Below are 19,367 nucleotides of genomic sequence, written 5' to 3'. Positions count from 1 at the left end.
AAAAAATATTGTAATGACCTGGCCCACAGCACTATAGCCAGGTGCATCGTGGGAAATACGTTAGAGTTATTTCATGTGTTAGTTAAATACATGGGTTGTTTTGTTACAAACTTCATGTGCGTTTAAAATGGCTTCTGTGTTTTAAGCCCAAATTCCCATGGTTTATAAAATACTGTTATGATGCGCTTAAGAGTCATCAGCATCTTAAATCATTGAAAGTTTTTAATATCTAGATTTTTTTAAATGTATGAACATTTGTATGTATTTGTGTATGTATTTTGCCTCAAATTACAAAAAAAATAAATAAATACCACTTGTGCCAAGCGTTTCTAACACAGCGTCTATGGGACGGGACAGTAAATCTGACATTGTTCTCTCCTCTGGTTGCCGTTATGAGTCTCACACAATTTTCTTTCCTTTTTCTGAAAGTCTTTATAACATCATCATCTGAACATTCTTTTATTATTTCAGCAAATCAGATTGTAAAAAAAAAAAGATTTTGTTGTACTCTCTCATTCACTGCACTCTTAAGTTTTCCCAACTATGATGATTTCCGCTACTGAGAATCCCGGAAATGTGAAAAGGCTCTATTTCCCAACACTGTCTTTACAACATGTCAGTTCATCAGCTTCTCCAAAGTACAAACAAAAAAGTATCTGTTTAACTGGTAGAAGAATAGAGTAAATGTTCAACGAACGTAAACAGTGTGAAAATAAAATAAATGCTATTTGTTTGGAAACACTGATAAACTGTTCAGCACCAGTGATCGCAACAGGCAGATTTCAATTTAGCAGCTGATCATGTGATGCATTCTAATTACACCAGTGTGATTGTATGCTACAGGGAGCAGTCTAGACTGATCTCACTAATATAAACATATGCATCAATGGCATAAAAGATAGAAGTATTAGTTTTATGTAGAGGCTTTATAGATGAAACGTTAAAACAGCTTGCCATAGAGAATGTCCATTACCATCCTTGCAGTTCAGTGGCTGCGGTCATGAGTTCTCGCCAGCACACAGAGAGAGCAGACCTGTGGTTTTAACCCAGCCAGGAGGGAATGGGGACGGAGGGAGGGAAGAGGAGCCCAGTGATGACAGCTCATGATGTTCTACACTGCAAATACGAGCGAGAGCGGGTTAATAAGCTGGAGAACCAGGAAAGAGTCCAGAGATGACAATGCAGTGTATGTAAGGGCATGGGGAAGCTGAAAAGAGGGCTTGTGAAAGCGCCCAAAACATGCATGGTATTTTGAAGGCGTTTTGGGGAAAGAATCATCAGTGTGATGACATCCATCACAGCTGAAAAAGATTGAGATGGAAAATGGATGATTTGGACAATTGGATGGATGAGAATTGGATGAGATGATTTTTTTTATGCAAACATTCAATTTGTAACAAATAATTACTTTTAAAATCAGATAAAAAGTCAGTTCTGATACAGTTCAGAGATTCTACAAGTTATCCACCATTTTGATAAAACATACAATAGCTATTTTCATTCATTCATTTGACTTCAGCTTAGTCTCTTTATTCATGTCGCCACAGAGGAATGAACCACCAACTTATCCAGCATATGTTTTACACAGCGGATGCCCTTCCAGCTGCAACCCAGTACTGGGAAACTCACCTATACAGCATGTCTTTGGACTGTGGGGGAAGCCAGAGCACTCTGAGGAAACCTAGGCCAACATGGGGAGAAGATGCAAACTCCACAAAGAAATGCCTATTAACCCAGCTGAAACTCGAATTAGCGACCTTCTTGCTGTGAGGGTACAGTGCTAACAACTGAGCCAATGCGCCGTCCTTCCTATTTATTACATTTTTAAAATAGTTACTTTGCATAACAGAGTGATAGTCAATAAGTAAACGTTATTTAGAAATTTGGAAAAAGTAAGTCTTAGAAAGTTCAGGTGTTAGGAAGTTCTCAGAAGATAACATTAACCTAATTTTTTTTTAAAGGAAAATAAAGGTTATACAGTATGTTGTTAACTCAGAGGTAACTAAGAGGTACTGCAAAAATTCCCAAAGACAGGTGCCAAGCTTGTGGCATCATATTCAAAAAGACTTGAGGCTGTAATTGCTGCCAATTGTGCATCAACAAAGTATTGAGCAAAGGTTGTGAATACTTCTGTACATGTGATATTTCAGGTTTTTTATTTGTAATAAATTTGCAACAATTTAAAAAAGTCTTTTTTCACTATGTCATTATGGGGTATTGTGTGTAGAATTTTGAGGAAATAAATGAATTTAATCCAGTTTGGAATAAGACTTTGACATAAAAAATGTGGGAAAAGTGAAGAACTATGAAAACTTTCCGGATGCACTGTAGAAACATTGCAAATGACGCAAGAGGAATTCAATATATCTCAATCAAGACAAGGTTTGGAGAGCATATTTGACGCATAAGAAGTTAAAATGGATATTCCAGCCTGATCTCACGAGAAAACATAAGTATTTTACGTTTTGTCAGTTTAGTGGCTAATTCAGTCGTACGAAATTGTACGATTTTAAAAAGGAGGCGTGGCACCTAACCCCACCCCTAGACCCAACCGTCATTGGGGATGAGCAAATCGTACTAAATTGTACGCATTAGATTGTACGAATTCATACGAATTAGCCACTAAATTAAAAAGTTACGAATTGCCGTGAGATTGTGTTGGATCTTCCTCTGCTTCTAAATCTGTAAACAACTCTTCTGATTGGTTCAGAATTAGCGCCAATTCAGATTAGCGAGTACCGATCGAACCATAAAATGTGATTATCGGCCGATACCGATTTCTGGCGAATCGATCGGAGCATTCCTAGCAACCATCAGTGTAATGGCATCCAAAGAAGCTTAAAAATGTAGTGAATTAGAAAAATTTTAATATTTTACAAGGTAGAGATTTTCTATGTAGTCACAGAATGTATTTTTTATGCAAATATACACATTTATTTGTTTCGTTAAAAATTAAACCTAGATATAATTTGCCAAAAGAGCGTGTTGGTCTGCTTGTAAATAATAATCATACAGAGGTCGTCAAAACAATGACATAGAAAGAACCATTTTGTTTTTTGTTCCCCAACATGAACATTCCTTAAACTATTTTTTTCCTGCGTGAAGAATATTTTAACAATCTGAAGAAGTTTTTCTGTTTTTTAAAGAGGTTTTTAAAGGATCAGTGCCAAAAGAGAACCTTTACGAGCCAAACAGCATGTGTTTCTGTTACCTACGGTGACCTCCTTTCCTTCCCTGTCATTCCACAATCATTTTTCCATCGCTCTATCCCTTTCTTTTCACACTTCACTCCCTTTTACACCTTCTTCTTCCTCCGCAACTTTGGTTTGCCGCCGCTTCCCCTTCCTCCCCGGCCTGCTAATCTATTCCAGAAGAAAAGGCTACCATGGAGAACGCATAACAAGTGCTCATACTTCAGCACAGGCCAAGAGAGAAATAACACAGAGAAGGAAAAATGGGAGTGGGGTACAGACAGGCAGAAGGAGGAGAGAAAGTGTTTATTCAAACTCAAAGCTGACTCCTTTGTTGTGGTAGGGACCTGTCTTATATTAGAAGACTGAACTCCCTTCAAAGTCTGGAAAGATGGAAGATGAGCCAAAAGGAAGAGAAAGAGCGAGACAGAAGCAGACGAACAGAAGAAGGAGAAACTCCTATTTTGTCTGAAACGGGTAGAATTGGACATGAGAAATGAGAGGAGGATGAAAAAGAAACTGGAAGGGGGGAGAGCAACTCCATTGAGAGAAGAGATGAAGTATGCTTGCTTCTGGACACATTCACACCATTCAGACGGAGCTTTGACTGAGACTTTCGTTTCATATTTATACATATTCGATATTCATTAACACTTTCAGATCATGTGTTTTGTTTTGCTCTCTGAACAAAAAAGATTTGGGTTACAGTAAAACACTTAAAATGGACGTTAATGGGGCCTATCAAACTGTCTCATTAGAAAACATAAGTATTTTACAAGGCATCAACTGTGTATGAATTCAGGAAAGTCCCTCTCTAAACCTCAATATTTCAATATAATCATTATATGTGGTTTAATATAATTTATGCTAAAATATGACAAAAATCTGATCAAATTTTGCATTTACAATCAGTCATTTAGCAAACACCTTTGTATAAAGTGACTTACGAATGAGGGAAAAAAAATGCTGGGTTATTTAAGTACCACTGCTAGTTCTGTTTCAGTTCAGCGATTCTACAAGTTCTCCACCATTTTGCTGAAACATAAAATAGCTATTTTCATTCCTTTTCCTTCAGCTTAGTCCCTTTATTCATCAAGGGTCAACACAGCGGAATGAACCGCCATCTTATCCAGACTATGTTTTATGCGGGGGATTAATTAAAGTCAAATGAATGACTTACACATTAAAACAGTGACCTGCTGTCATCTGCTGACACGTTGTTTGTTTTTTAACAAAAAAAGATTTAAATGGGCTCTATTATATATGATGTAATAAAAGTCTCTTGTGTCACCAGAATGTCTCTGTAAAGTTTCAGCTCAAAATACGTCACGGATCATTTATCACAGCATGCTGAAATTTAGTCTCTTTAATGTCAAGCCTTACTACCGTCTTCAGCATAAAGTTAAAGGTGCTGTATGTAAGTTTTTGACCCGTCTAAAGTATAAAAATACCATTATATGTTTGCAGATATTTAAGAAACATGCCAAGTGAACATCCTTGTTTGTCTGAAAAACAATGCTGAAGTCAGTTATTCTGCTTTGAAAATGTGAGTTACCTGCCCGAACGCTGTCTCTGTTTTGGTTCTTTTAATCAACCCAATGCCAGTTAAGCCAATTATATTTCAGCACCCTGAGTTGCCTTGGTGGAAAACAGCGTATTTCATTCATTCATTCAGAAAGGCTCTCGAAGCATACATCAGTGACCGAAACGCGACCTCCGGTGGACAGTAGCAGACTCCGAAATGAGACGCAGATTCAGAGTTCCACATGATGTTATTCATTCATTTTCTTTTCGGCTTAGTCCCTTTATTAATCCGGGGTTGCCACAGCGGAATGAACCACCAACTCATCCAGCGCAGGTTTTACGCAGCGGATGCCCTTCCACCCGCAACCCATCTCTGGGAAAATGAGGTTATTAATTAGCAAATAATATAAATATTACGAGCGTTAACATTAGGTGAGCAGGTTGTAACCTCGTGTCCTAACAACACGCTACATCACGAGATTTGCAGTGATAAGCAATTGGGCTCTTTGCACCAGATGAAACACGACAGAAATTTAAATACAGCCATTCAGAAGCACAGAATATGCACTCACTCTCGAAATGGTAAGGTTTATAATCTAATTAATACATATTAACCCTCTTTAACATTATTGAATGTACATGCTGAACCACTCATATGTGTGTTATTTTGAGTCACAGTTCTGAAGTTCAATTTCAGAGATCTGAGGTGAACTATCTGCTGCTGCTTTCAGTAGTATGGCAATAAATGTCATGTAAAATGGCATTCAAACTCACATTGTTAGCATTTAACACTGAATAAAGCACATGGGGTGTGCCTGAGGCGATCACAGTTTATCTTGTTGTTCAGCTGCAAAATAATCATTTCTAATATATATCAATTCCAGGTGTTGATTAGAACAAAAACTCCTTTTATTATGGAAAATATTCCTTCCATTGTGTGCTGTTGCTTTAAAACATGGTTTAAATGAGCGTTTTGGCTCGATCGTCAGACGCACTCCTCAATCTGGCAACCTGTGCTTGATCCAGGAATGAAATACCTAGTTCAACCACTGGGTGTCAAACTTACATACTGCACTTTTTAATTCAGAATCCAGTTTTTCAACTGTCACATGACAACGCAATGCCATAATCCTAAATCCTTACTTTCAAAAGTATTGCTTCACAGTTCAAATGCCTCACAAGTTGTAACAGCAGAATTCATTTTTTTATTCAGTTTATTATTATTTTTTTATTGTAAGCTTGACATCATTTGATTTTACCTCAATTGTAAGCGTTTCACGGTGGAAATAAAAAAAATTAGTAGGATCTGTGATCATATGTGACAATCAACACAAATATTCCTTTAAGAAAACCAAAACAGAACATATTAAAATTCAAAGAGCTCTGAAAGTAAGTGCATTTGATACCTTTCACATGAAGATCTCTGGACTTCATCTAAAAATTCAATCTGGGTGGAGGGCCTGAAGTCCAAACTCTGAAAGACAAAGAGCAGAGAAAATGCTGGTACAAAAGGTTATACAATCAGACCGGTGAGCGTGATCCAGTCAACCTTCATAACTAGCCGTTCACACACCCGGGTTTGTATACATTAAACATCATGAACATTATGACCCACTAATTGCTCAATGCTCTCCAGCGGAGCTGAAACATCAGACCGTTACCCCAATCAAAAATGTTTGTTGTCTCTGGAAATGTTGTGATTTTTAAGGTGAGAGGAAATGAGTTATGGTATTTTGGAAACGTGACACGGCTCATTTAGGATGTTCAAAACCGCCAAGCGGGCCGTGACCTGTCTAGCTACCCGCTAATTTACATCTCTCTCCTTCTTGCTCCTCCTGGATGGGGCACAGGGGTGCTGGGGCGAATAAAGGGGGGTGGAGGAGCATGCAGAGCTGGCGCTTGTTGGCTGACCCGGGTGTCTGCGGTTCTGTCGTGGTCAGAAGAGGGGGGAAAGAGGGCGGTGTTTCTGAAATCCCTGTGAAATGTTCATTTTGGAACGACTTATTGCTTACATACCTCTCTCACACCCTCGCTTCTATTTTGAAGTGCTCAAATATGGACTAATATTGCTTTTTCAGGTTTAATAAAAATCTTGTTTTTAAAGAAAGTGATTGTTAGGGTTTTTATTTGTTCTGTTCGGTTTTTGTACTGACACCTATTGGTGTGGATGCATGAAGTTTGTTTGCTTGTTTGTTTATCTTTACCATTTTTTTTATTAAATACTCATAAAAGATGTTTGATCTGTGTTTTGTTTTGTTTTTTTTTTGGCTTGTTCTACCCTGCATGTCACCCTGCATTATTTCAGAATGAGCTATTTATGATTTTTCTTGTGTATATTATGTTCAAATTGTTTAGATTGCTTGTTTTGCTAAACTTAGAGATGCCCAAACTAGGGCTCACTGGCCAAAGTTGGCCCATGGTAACCTTTGATTTGGCATTTCTAATTTTAACATTTCAAATTTTAACATAACCTTTTGTTTTTGTTTAATTGTTGAGATACAAAGAAGCAAATGAAATGAAACCTTCAATTAAATCTTGTGTATGATCAGATTAAAAAAAATATATAATGATCCACGATGAGCAAATCAAATGTTTTCAATGTATTTAGCATCAAACACCATTGTGTTATGAAGGGAATTGTTTGTTTTTTTATTGTAAGAAGTTCATCATAAATTGTAAAAAAATATATAATTATTAAAAGATTACAGTATTCTTTCAATTTATTTTTAAATATTAATAAATTCGGAAATTACCAAGTATCACCATGTAATACTTTGGTTTATTTAACTTCAGCCCACCACCTTCAATCAACTTTGGTTTTATGGTCCTTCATAAGAAAACCTTTTCTTTTTTGATGTAAATTATTCATTCATTCAATCAGTTCATTTCTCAGGATAATTGAAGTTTAATAAAAATAACTTAAATCCTGCTCTGGAGTTGATATTCGACTATAAATACTTTTGTTTAACCTATCAGTTCGCATTCAGTTTTTTATGCAGATAAACTGCATTACCCATGATGCTGTACAGAAATTCCACCAATCAGAGAGCTGCAATGAAGAAAGAGTAGAAAAGTAGATCCTCCTACTCGCTTGTTGCTTTGACATACTGTTAAAGGGATAGTTCACCCACAGGTTCAATTACTTAACCTTACACATACACAAATAAATTCAGAAAAAAAACAATAGCCATTTACAACCACAGTAAAAAAATAAATAAAATAAAATACTTTATTTTTATTTTTTTTTATAAAAATTCAATTATTGAAATGCATTCCTTTGTGTTCAATAGAAGAAAGCATGTTTGAAATAATTGGGGTGAATATTTAATGACTGAATTATCTTTTCTGGGTGAACTATGCCGTTAGTAAAGTATTGTACCTTAGTCTTTTGCCAATGTTTGCCTCAAATTAAAGAGTGGAATGTTATAATTAACCTCGTCGCTGGATGGTTTGGTTAATGACTTACAACGCGTTAACTTTAATTAAAACTTACTGAACTGCATGACGCCAATGTGATGTCAGCATGGTGGCCACCAAGAGGGGGCGCCCCGCTCCATGCCAAATAAAACTGCTTTTTTTTTTTCTTTAAAACTGACAGTACTGGAATCTTTACAGCACGATCCATTTCTCAAAACATTCATTTCGTATAATCACCAAAAACACGTCTGAATGCACCTTTAAAACGGGACGTCTAGACTTTGTCAAACTTTGACGATTCTTCTTTAAAAAGTAAGATGTCGGTTATTGCTAAATCACTTCTCGTTCACCTCTTCACCTTAGTGATGATGACAAGTGAGCTCGAAACACCGTCCCATCATCCTCATCATCATCCTGCCCCTGCGCGCACCCCGCCCATCTCCGTTCCACTTCAGCTGCGCTTCCTTCTCATTCAGCAAACGCACTGTCCTGTGGCGAGAGAGGGGTCCTTTCCACCCCACAGCCGAACAAAAGAAGCCTGGAAAAGGAGAAAATCAAGCAAAGACTTCTTAAGGGACAAGAGGACCCCCGATTTCTGCGTTTTTGTGCGAAGACAGCAGCGTTCTTGAAGATATTTAAAGAAACAAGACTGCTTTCTGATCTCCATCTATTGTCGGGAGTGTCATCGGGGTCACGCAGAAGGATGACCCGTTTTTCACCTGTCCTTCTTCGATGTTCATCAAAACAGGTTTACTCTCTCTGAGGAGATCCTCCAAACACGCGCTCAGATGCTCTCTTGGGTCTGTGTCCGCTTCTGGCTCCAGGTTTTCAGAGCATCGCCTCAGAGGTCTCACTGTCCGGGCTGATTGAAGCGCTGGAGCTCGCGATGCGGTCCGTCCTGTGGTCTGCTGTCGTGCTGTAAGTTTCACGTGGAGTCTCCGTCTCGTTTTGGCCAGGCTGACTGAGGATTTGTTGTGGGTCAGTAAGGGAGAGTCTGCAGATGCTGGGTTCACATTAGAATATAAGGCCACCCAGACTCTCCTCTAAGATAACAGCACGATGGTGATGAGATTTTTCTGTGTCTGAATCCTGCTTTGACTTTTGTAGAATTTGTATAGAACTGCTGCAGTCAGTGGCAAACATAAGGATGTCTGAAAATATCTTGTAAATGTAGAATGAATCTATAAAGAGTTTGCAAAAAATAAATAGTTACAGAAAAGTCAGGAATTGTAAAAATAAATAAATGAAAATAAAGTTAAGAAATAAAACAATCAAAATAAATATATTAAAAAAGTATATATATATATATATATATATATATATATATATATATATATATATATATATATATATATATATATATATATATATATATATATATACACACACACACAGTTGAAGTCAGAATTATTAGCCTCCCTGTTTAATTTTTTCATTTCGAATAACTGATTTATTTTATCTTTGCCATGATGACAGTAAATAATATTTTACTAGATATTTTTCAAGACACTTCAGTACAGCTTAAAGTGACATTTAAAGGCTTAACTTGGTTAACTAGGCAGGTTAGAGTAATTAGGCAAGTTATTGTATAATGACTGTAGAATATCGTAAAAAAAAATATAGCTTAAAAGGGCTAATAATTTTGACCTTAAAATGTTTTTTTAAAAAAACAATTTAAACTGCTTTTATTCTAGCCGAAATAAAACAAATAAGACTTTCTCCAGAAGAGAAAATATTATCAGACATACTGTGAAAATTTCCTTGTTCTGTTACCATCATCATTTGGGAAATATTTTAAATAAAAAAAAATCAAAGGGGGGCTAATAATACTGACTTCAACTCTATATATATATATATATATATATATATATATATATATATATATATATATATATATATATATATATATATATATATATATATATATATATAATATTTTATATTATTTATCTTTTTTATGCTTTAACTTAAACGTAGCAGGTAAATATGAACGTTCAATTTACCTAAAAAAAAAGCAACTAGACTGAATGCAAATGTCACAGATGTCTTTTGTATTTCTCTTCTTGCAGATGCTTCCAGGTCCTTACTGTTCTATCTATAGATAGTGTTTTGACAGACAGACAGACAGACAGACAGACAGACAGACAGACAGACAGGCAGACAGATAGACAGATAGACAGATAGATAGATAGATAGATAGATAGATAGATAGATAGATAGATAGATAGATAGATAGATAGATAGATAGACAGATAGACAGACAGATAGATAGAATGTCTTGTAAAAAGACAAAGTGTGTTTTGAAAAATGGCAAAAATAACATTTAGTTAATGCTAGCAGCTTAATTAGTTGTGTTGAAAAAGTAACATTGTAGTGATAATAAATAATGAATATCACAAATCCTGGATGCTCCATTTGACATGAAAAATATCAGATAAAAAAGTAATTAATTGAATCCTGTCCTTTGGTTTTTAATGTTTTCATGTACTTATAGATCCTTTATAATACTTAGTAAAATCAGTAACATGATCAGGTATTAAAAATTAACTATATTAAACCTGTTGAGATGAAGACAACTTTTAATTCTTATGATGTATTATATACACTACCAGTCAAAAGTTTGAGGATGTTTAAAGAAGCTTCTCCTGCTTACCAAGGCTGCATTTATTTCATCTAAATACAATACAAATTGTAAAATTGTGAAATGTTATTACACTATTAAAAAAACCTGTTCAAAAGTAGTTTATCATTTAATTTAATCATTTATTCCAGTGATTTTAAAGATGAATTTTCAGCTTCAATATTCCAGTCTTCAGAGTCACCCGATCCTTCAGAAATCACTGTAATATTAATTATTATTAATAATAATGGTAATAATAATAAAAGCAATAATGACTGGAGTTTCTTTATATATTTTGTACAACAAAACAAAATAAAAGTACTTAACCCCTCCAGCTAAGAATGATATAAGAACAAAACAAAGATCAAAAGAATACATAAAACACGATGGTTAACAAAGATTAAAGGAAACAATATTTTTTCTAGAAGATCTGTACGCCTGTGATGCATTATGATGCATGGCTGACACCATTTAAGAAAAGAGAGTGAGTGAGATTGCTTGGCATATGTATAAAGTATTATTAACAATTCATAGCAGATCTGAACATTGATCTTTAAGTACATGCAGACACTCACATGTGGTGTCAGTTTTGGCTTAAAATAAACATTTTCATCTTTTTCGTCCCCTAAAACTTTAGTCTTTTAACATTGTGCCAGGCAAACTAAACATAAATATAATGCATATTTATTTTATCCTTCATTATCTATCTTCATGCTTTCATTTGGACCTAGTAGGCAAGTATTAATGTTCAATTTACCTGAAAAAAGTATAAACCGAGCTTATTCTCCCCTAACAATTTAAGAAAAGCAACAAGACTGAATGTAAACGCATATGTCACAGATGTCTTTTGTATTTCTCTTTGTCCAGATGCTTCCAGGTCGTGTTACTGTTCTACAGCCCGTTACAGGTGCTTACAGTCTGCATGTGTTGCCGATAATAAAACCATATATCAATTGATAGTTCATAAATCAATGTGAGTGATTTGTGACTGGCTGCTGTGTTTGTGCAGGTGCTAGCGGTGGATAATGTCAACTTTGGAGTGCATGTTGAGAATCAGACTGGGGTTCGGGACGGCCTGAGCCGGAAACACCACCGGGTTTACCAAATCTACAGTCGAACCAGTGGAAAACATGTTCAGGTGCTCGGCAAAAAGATCACTGCCATGGGAGAAGATGGAGACAAATATGGTAAGAAATAATATTGATGTGTGGGCCTGCCTTTACATTAAATAAATGGAATGCATTAAATATTTATATCGGTTGTTTCATAACTCATAATGTGATAAATATATGATAAATATACACACTGATAAATATATGATATATTTCATTTAAACACTACTTTTAATCATTTATATTGGTTGTTTTTAATTTCTGTTATTTTAATAGTCACAAATAATCAATTATATTCTGTATTTGTTTATATTATATTATATATCAGTTAAAATAATATATTTTGTCATTTGAACTTTAAACGCTTCTTTTTACTTACAGTTGAAGTCAGAATTGTTAGACCCCTTTGAATTTTTTTTCTTGTTCAAATATTTCCCAAATGATGTTTAACAGAGCAAAGGTTTTTTTACAGTATATCGGATAATGTTTTTTCTTCTGGAGAAAGTCATTTTATTAAATTCAAGTTATTTTGGCTAGAATAAAAGCAGTTTTAAATTTTTTTAAAACCCATTTTAAGGTCAAAATTATTAGCCCCTTTAAGCTATATATATATATTTTTTTTCTGACAATCTACAGAACAAACAATCATTATACAATAACTTGCCTAATTACCCTAACCTGCCTAGTTAACCTAATTAACCTAGTTAAGCCTTTAAATGTCACTTTAAGCTGTATAGAAGTGTCTTGAAAAATATCTAGTCAAATATTATTTACTGTAATCATGGCAAAGATAAAATAAATCAGTTATTAGAAATGAGTTATTAAAACTATTATGTTTAGAAATGTGCTGAAAAAATCTTCTATTGTTTAACAGAAATTGGGGAAAAAATATATGGGGGGGGGGGAGGTTGGTTAGGGCTAATAATTCTGACTTGCTTTTGTGTAAATTTGAGTAATTTTTAATGAATACAAAATTAAATATTAGCATTAGTTAAAAATCAAGTCATTTCAGCTGAAATTGTATCATTTATTAATAAAACTATTTTCTTATATATACACAATTTGATTTACCTAATATTATGTAGAAAAATCGAACTATTTTGAAATGTCTCTAAAAGAATATAAGAATGTAAATATATTACATCACTAAAATCATGAAAACATCCCCTCAAAATATTAATTACTTTAAACACGTCTATGGCAATGCATCTAATGTATGCACGCATGTGTCTGTGTGTATTTGGTTTCTTCACAAGCCCAGCTCGTGGTGGAAGCAGACACCTTCGGGAGTCAAGTGAGAATACGTGGAAAAGAAACAAACTACTACTTGTGCATGAACCGCAAGGGGAAGCTTGTAGGGAAGGTGAGTTTTATTGTAGGTCCTGAATCCTTTTAGTTACTCACGCTCTAAAAGAAGCATTGCGCTTCGTGACACAAATGACATGTGTATCACATGAAAGACTGAAGAAAAGATCTCTTTTTTTAAACACTTGAAACAGTTAGTGTCTTTCTAACTCCAGAGTAAAGAAATCCCACATTGTTCATCATTTACACCCTTGATTAACAATAAGCATTGCAAGTTTCAAAATCTTTCGAAATTTGATGGTTAGCCACCAGAGGGTGATGATCAAAATAAATGCATGAATCATGTAGGTGCACTGATCTCAGATCAGTTTTACAAATCTGTAGACATTTAAAAAGACACACGTCAGGATTATTGGAGCTAATAGATTTTAATGGTCATTGTATGAGCCATTCATAAAACAAAATTACAGGGATAGTTCTTGCAAAAATGACAATTTAGTTCATTTATTCTCAGGCCATTGAAGATCTAAATGACATTTTATCTTCAGTAGAACATAAAAATCTAAATTATTGGCAAAACCTGTGGATCCTCACTATTCACCTTGTGTCTGAGTGTAACTGGAAGCTTGTGCTCATTACACTTGTGCATGTGCCAAGAACTGTTTATTGTAAATAATGTTCAGTTTGTTGCACAGACTGATTGTTTTGCTACACAAGTCTTTGGTTTATCATCAGGAGCCATGGAAATTGATTTGTACCGACTGATTTGGTTTGTATTCACCTTATTCTTCACATACGAGCAGGCGCAGCCATTTGAATCTTTTTGGCTCGAGACTTCCGGTCTCATTCTCTTCCATTCATTTTTAGACGTTAAAAACAGCTCGTTCTGCTGCTTGCTGTTGCAAACTGATCTTTTCTTATTATATTATTCTACTTGGTCTGTATAGTCATGCAAACACTTGTTTGTAGAGCAAGTGGTTTGACCGTTTAGTATACCTAGTCATTTCTCCCATAGACGACTGAATCGGAAGTTCAAAAACAAAATCGCAAAAACGAGCGCACTTCCACAGTGAAGAATAAGTCAATATTGTTCGTTACTTGCCTTGCATTATATAAACCATCAAGAGACCCAAAAAAAGCTCGTTAAATGTTCTACTGAAGAAAAGAAGGCGCCAATTAGACAGCTCCAATGACCTGAGGGTGAGTAAAATAAATGTAAATGTTATTTTCGGATGAATTATCCCTTTAAAAAGCCCTGAAAATTGATAAAGAATATTACACTGACACCTAATGCTGTAAGAAGATTAGTTAGTTGCACTATATCTTAAATAAAACATTTGCAAAAGCTTTGCCTTTCTGCACATTTGGTCAGTTTACTGTTCTGTAGAGCATTCTAAAACACTTACTGTGAAAAACACTTAAGAGGTCTCAAATAAATGACATATAATACCAAATGCTTCTACACAATGAACCATTTTGCAACACAACTGGTTCAGTTAACGTGCAGCTTTGCAAAGCTTTGTTTTCCAGCATCAATACTGCTGTGTGGTTAACACCATAAAACAGTGCCAGCTTTGCTCCACAGAAGGACTTCATCAACTCTGATTAAATGTGACAAAGCCTGAAACTTTCTTTTACCCGGGGTTAAAACAGGTATCAGTAACCCAGGGTTAGGTGCAGAAAGCTGATATATGAGCTTGTTTCTGCTAAATATTTTTTAGTGTTGCTTTCTCTAAACAGAAAAGTGTATGGCCATATACCAATTTTAAAGTGAATTTTATGAATTTGCATAAAATAAAAATACTGAATGGAAGCAGTAAAATTAGCATAATTTAAAAAAAGTGCATGGAAAAACTTACACAATTGAGTAGGATGAACTTTTTATCCTCCAAGTAAAAAAAAATGTGCATAAATGATGATGGAAGCAAATTTATGGCGTAAATTCCTTGATGCGCATCAAAAAGTAATGTGATTGTGTCTCCGAATATGATGTGCTTGGATCACCGAACTAACAAGCTCTCATCTCACACCATCACAAATGTTGTTTTAATAGTTCTGCAAACACCTGAGTGAAAGTCCATCTTCTAAATGACTTTGTCAAGTCTTACAGAACTGTTTTTTCAAACATCATTCATCAGCCTCCAACTGCAAAATAACCTGTGTTGTCTGAACGTAATTACAATGAAGAAAAAAAGTGGTTTCTCAATTATTCACTCATAAATCGTGCCAATTCAGAAAGTGCTGATTTAATGCTTCTGAACAAATGGGATGTTTTCTTTTTTGCAGATGTTGTAAGTGCCATTTCAAATTATTTGCATGAAATCATGGTTAAAGATAGCCGATATATCTAGAGATAATTTCATGAAATGTATATACATATATTTTTTTTCATTCCAGAAAGACAGCAGCGTAAACGGAGGCTGCGTTTTCATCGAGATAATGCTTGAGAATAACTACACGGCTTGGATGTCAGCACACTACGTAGGCTGGTACGTCGGCTTTACCAAAAAGGGTCAGCCTCGAAAGGGCCCAAACACGTTACCCAACCAACGGGACGTACATTTCATGAAGCGTTTTCCTCCAGGAGAACAGCCCGACCTGCAGCCCTGCAGCTTCACCACAGTCAGCAAGAGGAGCAAGAGAGTCCAGCAGACCTCCACCTCTCCTCCACCACTGCCATAAAGCACCAAACACTGACCAGAGCGTGAACATTTCATCTAGCAGACCGACTAGAGACGCTCTTGAAAATGTATGTAGCTTAGACATTAGGACGGACCTCTGGGTAGAAGTCAGTCGAAGGACGAGGTTGCTTAAACACTGTGTAATCACGCAAACATAACCAAAGACTCCTGGGCAAGTGTCCAGTCACTCAACCCTGACAACAAGGGGACCAAGCACTTCGGAGGCCAAAGAATTCACCTCTAACGTCCAGTGCCACAGACTTTTATTTGTCCCACAATAAAAGAGCAAAGTGATCTACTTATTTGATGCTGTACGGCTGGAAAACTAGCTTGCCAACTTTGATACCAATTTGCATACTTTTTATACGCATCAAAAACATCAACTTTGAGCCTATTTTTTGGAGGCTGCAACCAAGAACCAAAGTCAACCTGAATGTATTTGTCAAGAGGATCCTATTATGCTTTGTTTTTTGCCTCGCATGCTTTGCTGTTCACTTTTCAGCAGGAGAACATTCATACTGTTCAGTGATGGAAATACTGGCAACCACTGAAATGAAGTGTAATATAAAGGGAGCAATATAGGCGGTGCACTATTCAGAAGGAAACATCCCTATGCCCTAATCCAGAAGTGCCCAAGCTCGGTCCTGGAGGGCCGGTGTCCTGCACAGTTCAGCTCCAACTTGCTTCAACACACCTGCCTGGATAATTCTAGTATACCTAGAAAGTGCTTGATTAGCTTCAGATGTGCTTAATTGGGGTTGGCACTAAACTCTGTAGGACACCGGCCCTCCAGGACAGAGTTTGGACAACCCTGCCCTAATCCCTTCTGAGTTTGGAAGGTATAAGGTGTAGGGTACAAAAACATTTTAGAACTCACTTCTGTGACATCTGCAACAAAAACATACGCAAGGAGTGAAGTGTCCATCTATTGTACCTTTTGGAATCCTTTATTCCAATGGTCTCAAACTCAATTCCTGGAGGGCTGCAGCTCTGCATAGTTTAGCTCCTACCACCTCCAATTCTCACCTGCTTAATAGTCTCTAGTAGTCTTAAACACTTTGATTTAGTTGGATCAGCACTGTTTAATTAGGGTTGGAGCTGCGGCCCTTCAGGAATCCAGTTTGAGAGCTATGCTTTATTCTGAAGAGTCATTTGTAGTGGCCAGTCCAAGTTCCTATTTTGGAACGGTGCTTTAGCATGGTGGTCATAATTGTTCTCAATCCAAAGTGCCCTTTGCGAACTAGTTTTGCTGCATCCCAATTTGCCTACTTATCCATTCTAAACAGTATTTGAAAATAAAATATGTCCCAAGTGGTAGTATGTTGAAGAATATGGCAAACATTCCCGTATGCTTTACTATTTATGGTAAAAAATTTAAGTGTCGAACAGTCCATAGTATTATCGCTGATATTGCCCACAGTACATTGCGCGTTGGACATGTATTTGATTAGAACTACAAACACGGTTAAAAATGTAAATATACTACAAACATGATAATACTAAACTTATATAAAGACATGTTTGGACATTAACGTCTAAATTAGGGCTGTGCGATTTGGGGGAAATTATCTAGTTGCATTTTTTTTTGACAGATATTGCGATTTTGATTTGATTTACGATTTAAATTTGAAGTCAAGCTTCAGCTCAATAATCTGTAAGCCGTGGCAACAATTAGCTCTTAAAAATGACCTGTTTTTGTGACTGAATATTTTCCCATACTACCGACGTGCTGTCTTTGCTTCTGAAGAAGCAGATTTTTTTATAGTGGACATAGTTCAGTTGTGCAATTCTGATTGGGCAGAACGAAAGTGTGCTTAATTGGCTAGTAAGACTCACACACAGCCAGCAGTCACTCTGCGCGGGGGAAATTAAATAATACATATACGTTTCATATTGCAGCCTCTTGCGATTAGCTAATCGCAACGTTACAACTTGCGATAGCAATTCGATTTCAATTAAATCGCAGAGCCGCAGTCTGAATGCACAATTATCCAAAGACCTGGAGTCTCGTGAATGGGAGATTAACCTGCTGCTGCTTCTCCAATAAGGTAGGACATTTAATATGACAGAAATGGGGATGATTGACAGAACTTATAACTAAGCAACACAACGATCTGTTAATGAGGTAGTATGTCCCAAAGCTTGCATACTCTTCTGTTACACAATCAAAAGTATTACTTTACTTCACAAAATAAATACATACTTTAAGGGCATAGTAGAAGTATGCTAATTGGGACGCAGCAAGCGTCATGTTTAAAACATAACTGTGACTACTGCTTCAGGTCATTATCTTTTTTTTTGGACTAAAATATTGTGCTGGATTTCATGCAGACATTACTCGCATGACCCTTTATAAATCATTCGAATGTTTGTGCTCTTAAGAATCAACAGTTGAGCTGCTCTATATTTTTTGTGGAAACTGATTTTGTTAGTCTTTTTCAGATTCTCTGAGTAGAAAGATGTTAAAAATCTCCTTTCAGAATTCTAAAATGAATATCTTACTGCCACTTTTGACCAATTTAATGAATCGTCGCTGAATAAATGTATTGATTGACTTTTTATGTTGAAAATTAGAAGCATTGTGAAGGCTTTATCTGAGATCTCATGCTATTTTAAATCCAAAAAATAAGTACATTTGCCAACCTTGCCGCCATTCACAGCTGTACAGTGAATACGGATATACTTTAACATGTACATTTTTTGTCTACTACATAAGGAAGCTTGTGATTTTAGACACAGCCAGCATATTTGACTTTTCCTTGATCTGCACTGATGTTTGTGGCATTCTAACAGAACATATCCATTACAGACCACAACATGAGTTGATTTTCTCTCTGGAGCTTTCAATCGATCAGTTATTCAGACTGACCCCGGAGCATCCAGCCCTGCAAGTGTCGTAATGCAAAATGTTGTGGTTACTGTTGCAAATTACTCTGTCCCAAAACCACTTGGGGCTGGCGAAATATTGAGAGATGAAATATTTTGATACTATTCATGTTATTAAAATATTTATTTTGTGGATACATTGACCATTGAGTTTCATTGCCACCTAGTGGAGTGTGCGTGTATACACTAGTCCTGCACACACAGAAAAACTGCATCTACTAGATATAATTGTTGGTCACTAAAAGCAATCTATCCCAAACAAGACGTCGTCTACACACTTTCTAGCAAGACGTTACTCCGATGCTTCCTTAATAGCGAACACATCTGAGGGCTGTTTTGTCTGTATTCTAATCGTCGACTGCATTCTTGATCACCCACACTGGGCAGTAGTCCCTCGTCTGCAGACTTGCTTTGATCCTCCCTCTCTTTATAATGTCTCCATGTCCACCCTTACGTCTCATACTAGCCTGACATCACTCATATTAATGCCTCATTTCGATGGAATTCCATTCTTAAGACGGAACTTCTGAAGATTTAGGATTAAAATTCTGTTCTGCATTCAAGCATTTTTTGAATCGCTGCAGCTCTGGAATGATGTATTGTGGCTGTTGCCATGGAGGAGATTGTAAGA

General features: G+C 36.1%; 1 protein-coding gene across 1 annotated transcript; it reads left to right on the top strand.

Annotated features, from left to right (window-relative positions):
- The first annotated feature begins 8,620 nt into the window (after positions 1 to 8,620).
- Positions 8,621 to 18,873, top strand: fgf18b (fibroblast growth factor 18b). The gene is made up of 5 exons (XM_056466334.1): positions 8,621 to 9,050; positions 11,620 to 11,659; positions 11,762 to 11,939; positions 13,121 to 13,227; positions 15,567 to 18,873. The coding sequence occupies exons 1-5, from the start codon at positions 9,019 to 9,021 to the stop codon at positions 15,849 to 15,851; spliced, it is 642 nt and encodes a 213-aa protein (XP_056322309.1). The 5' UTR covers positions 8,621 to 9,018; the 3' UTR covers positions 15,852 to 18,873.
- Positions 18,874 to 19,367: the final 494 nt, after the last annotated feature.

Source organism: Danio aesculapii, chromosome 10 (assembly GCF_903798145.1).
Source record: "Danio aesculapii chromosome 10, fDanAes4.1, whole genome shotgun sequence".
Taxonomy (NCBI): Eukaryota; Metazoa; Chordata; class Actinopteri; order Cypriniformes; family Danionidae; genus Danio; species Danio aesculapii.
Note: the sequence above shows the minus strand (reverse complement) of the source record. Positions and strands in the feature narration are given on the sequence as shown.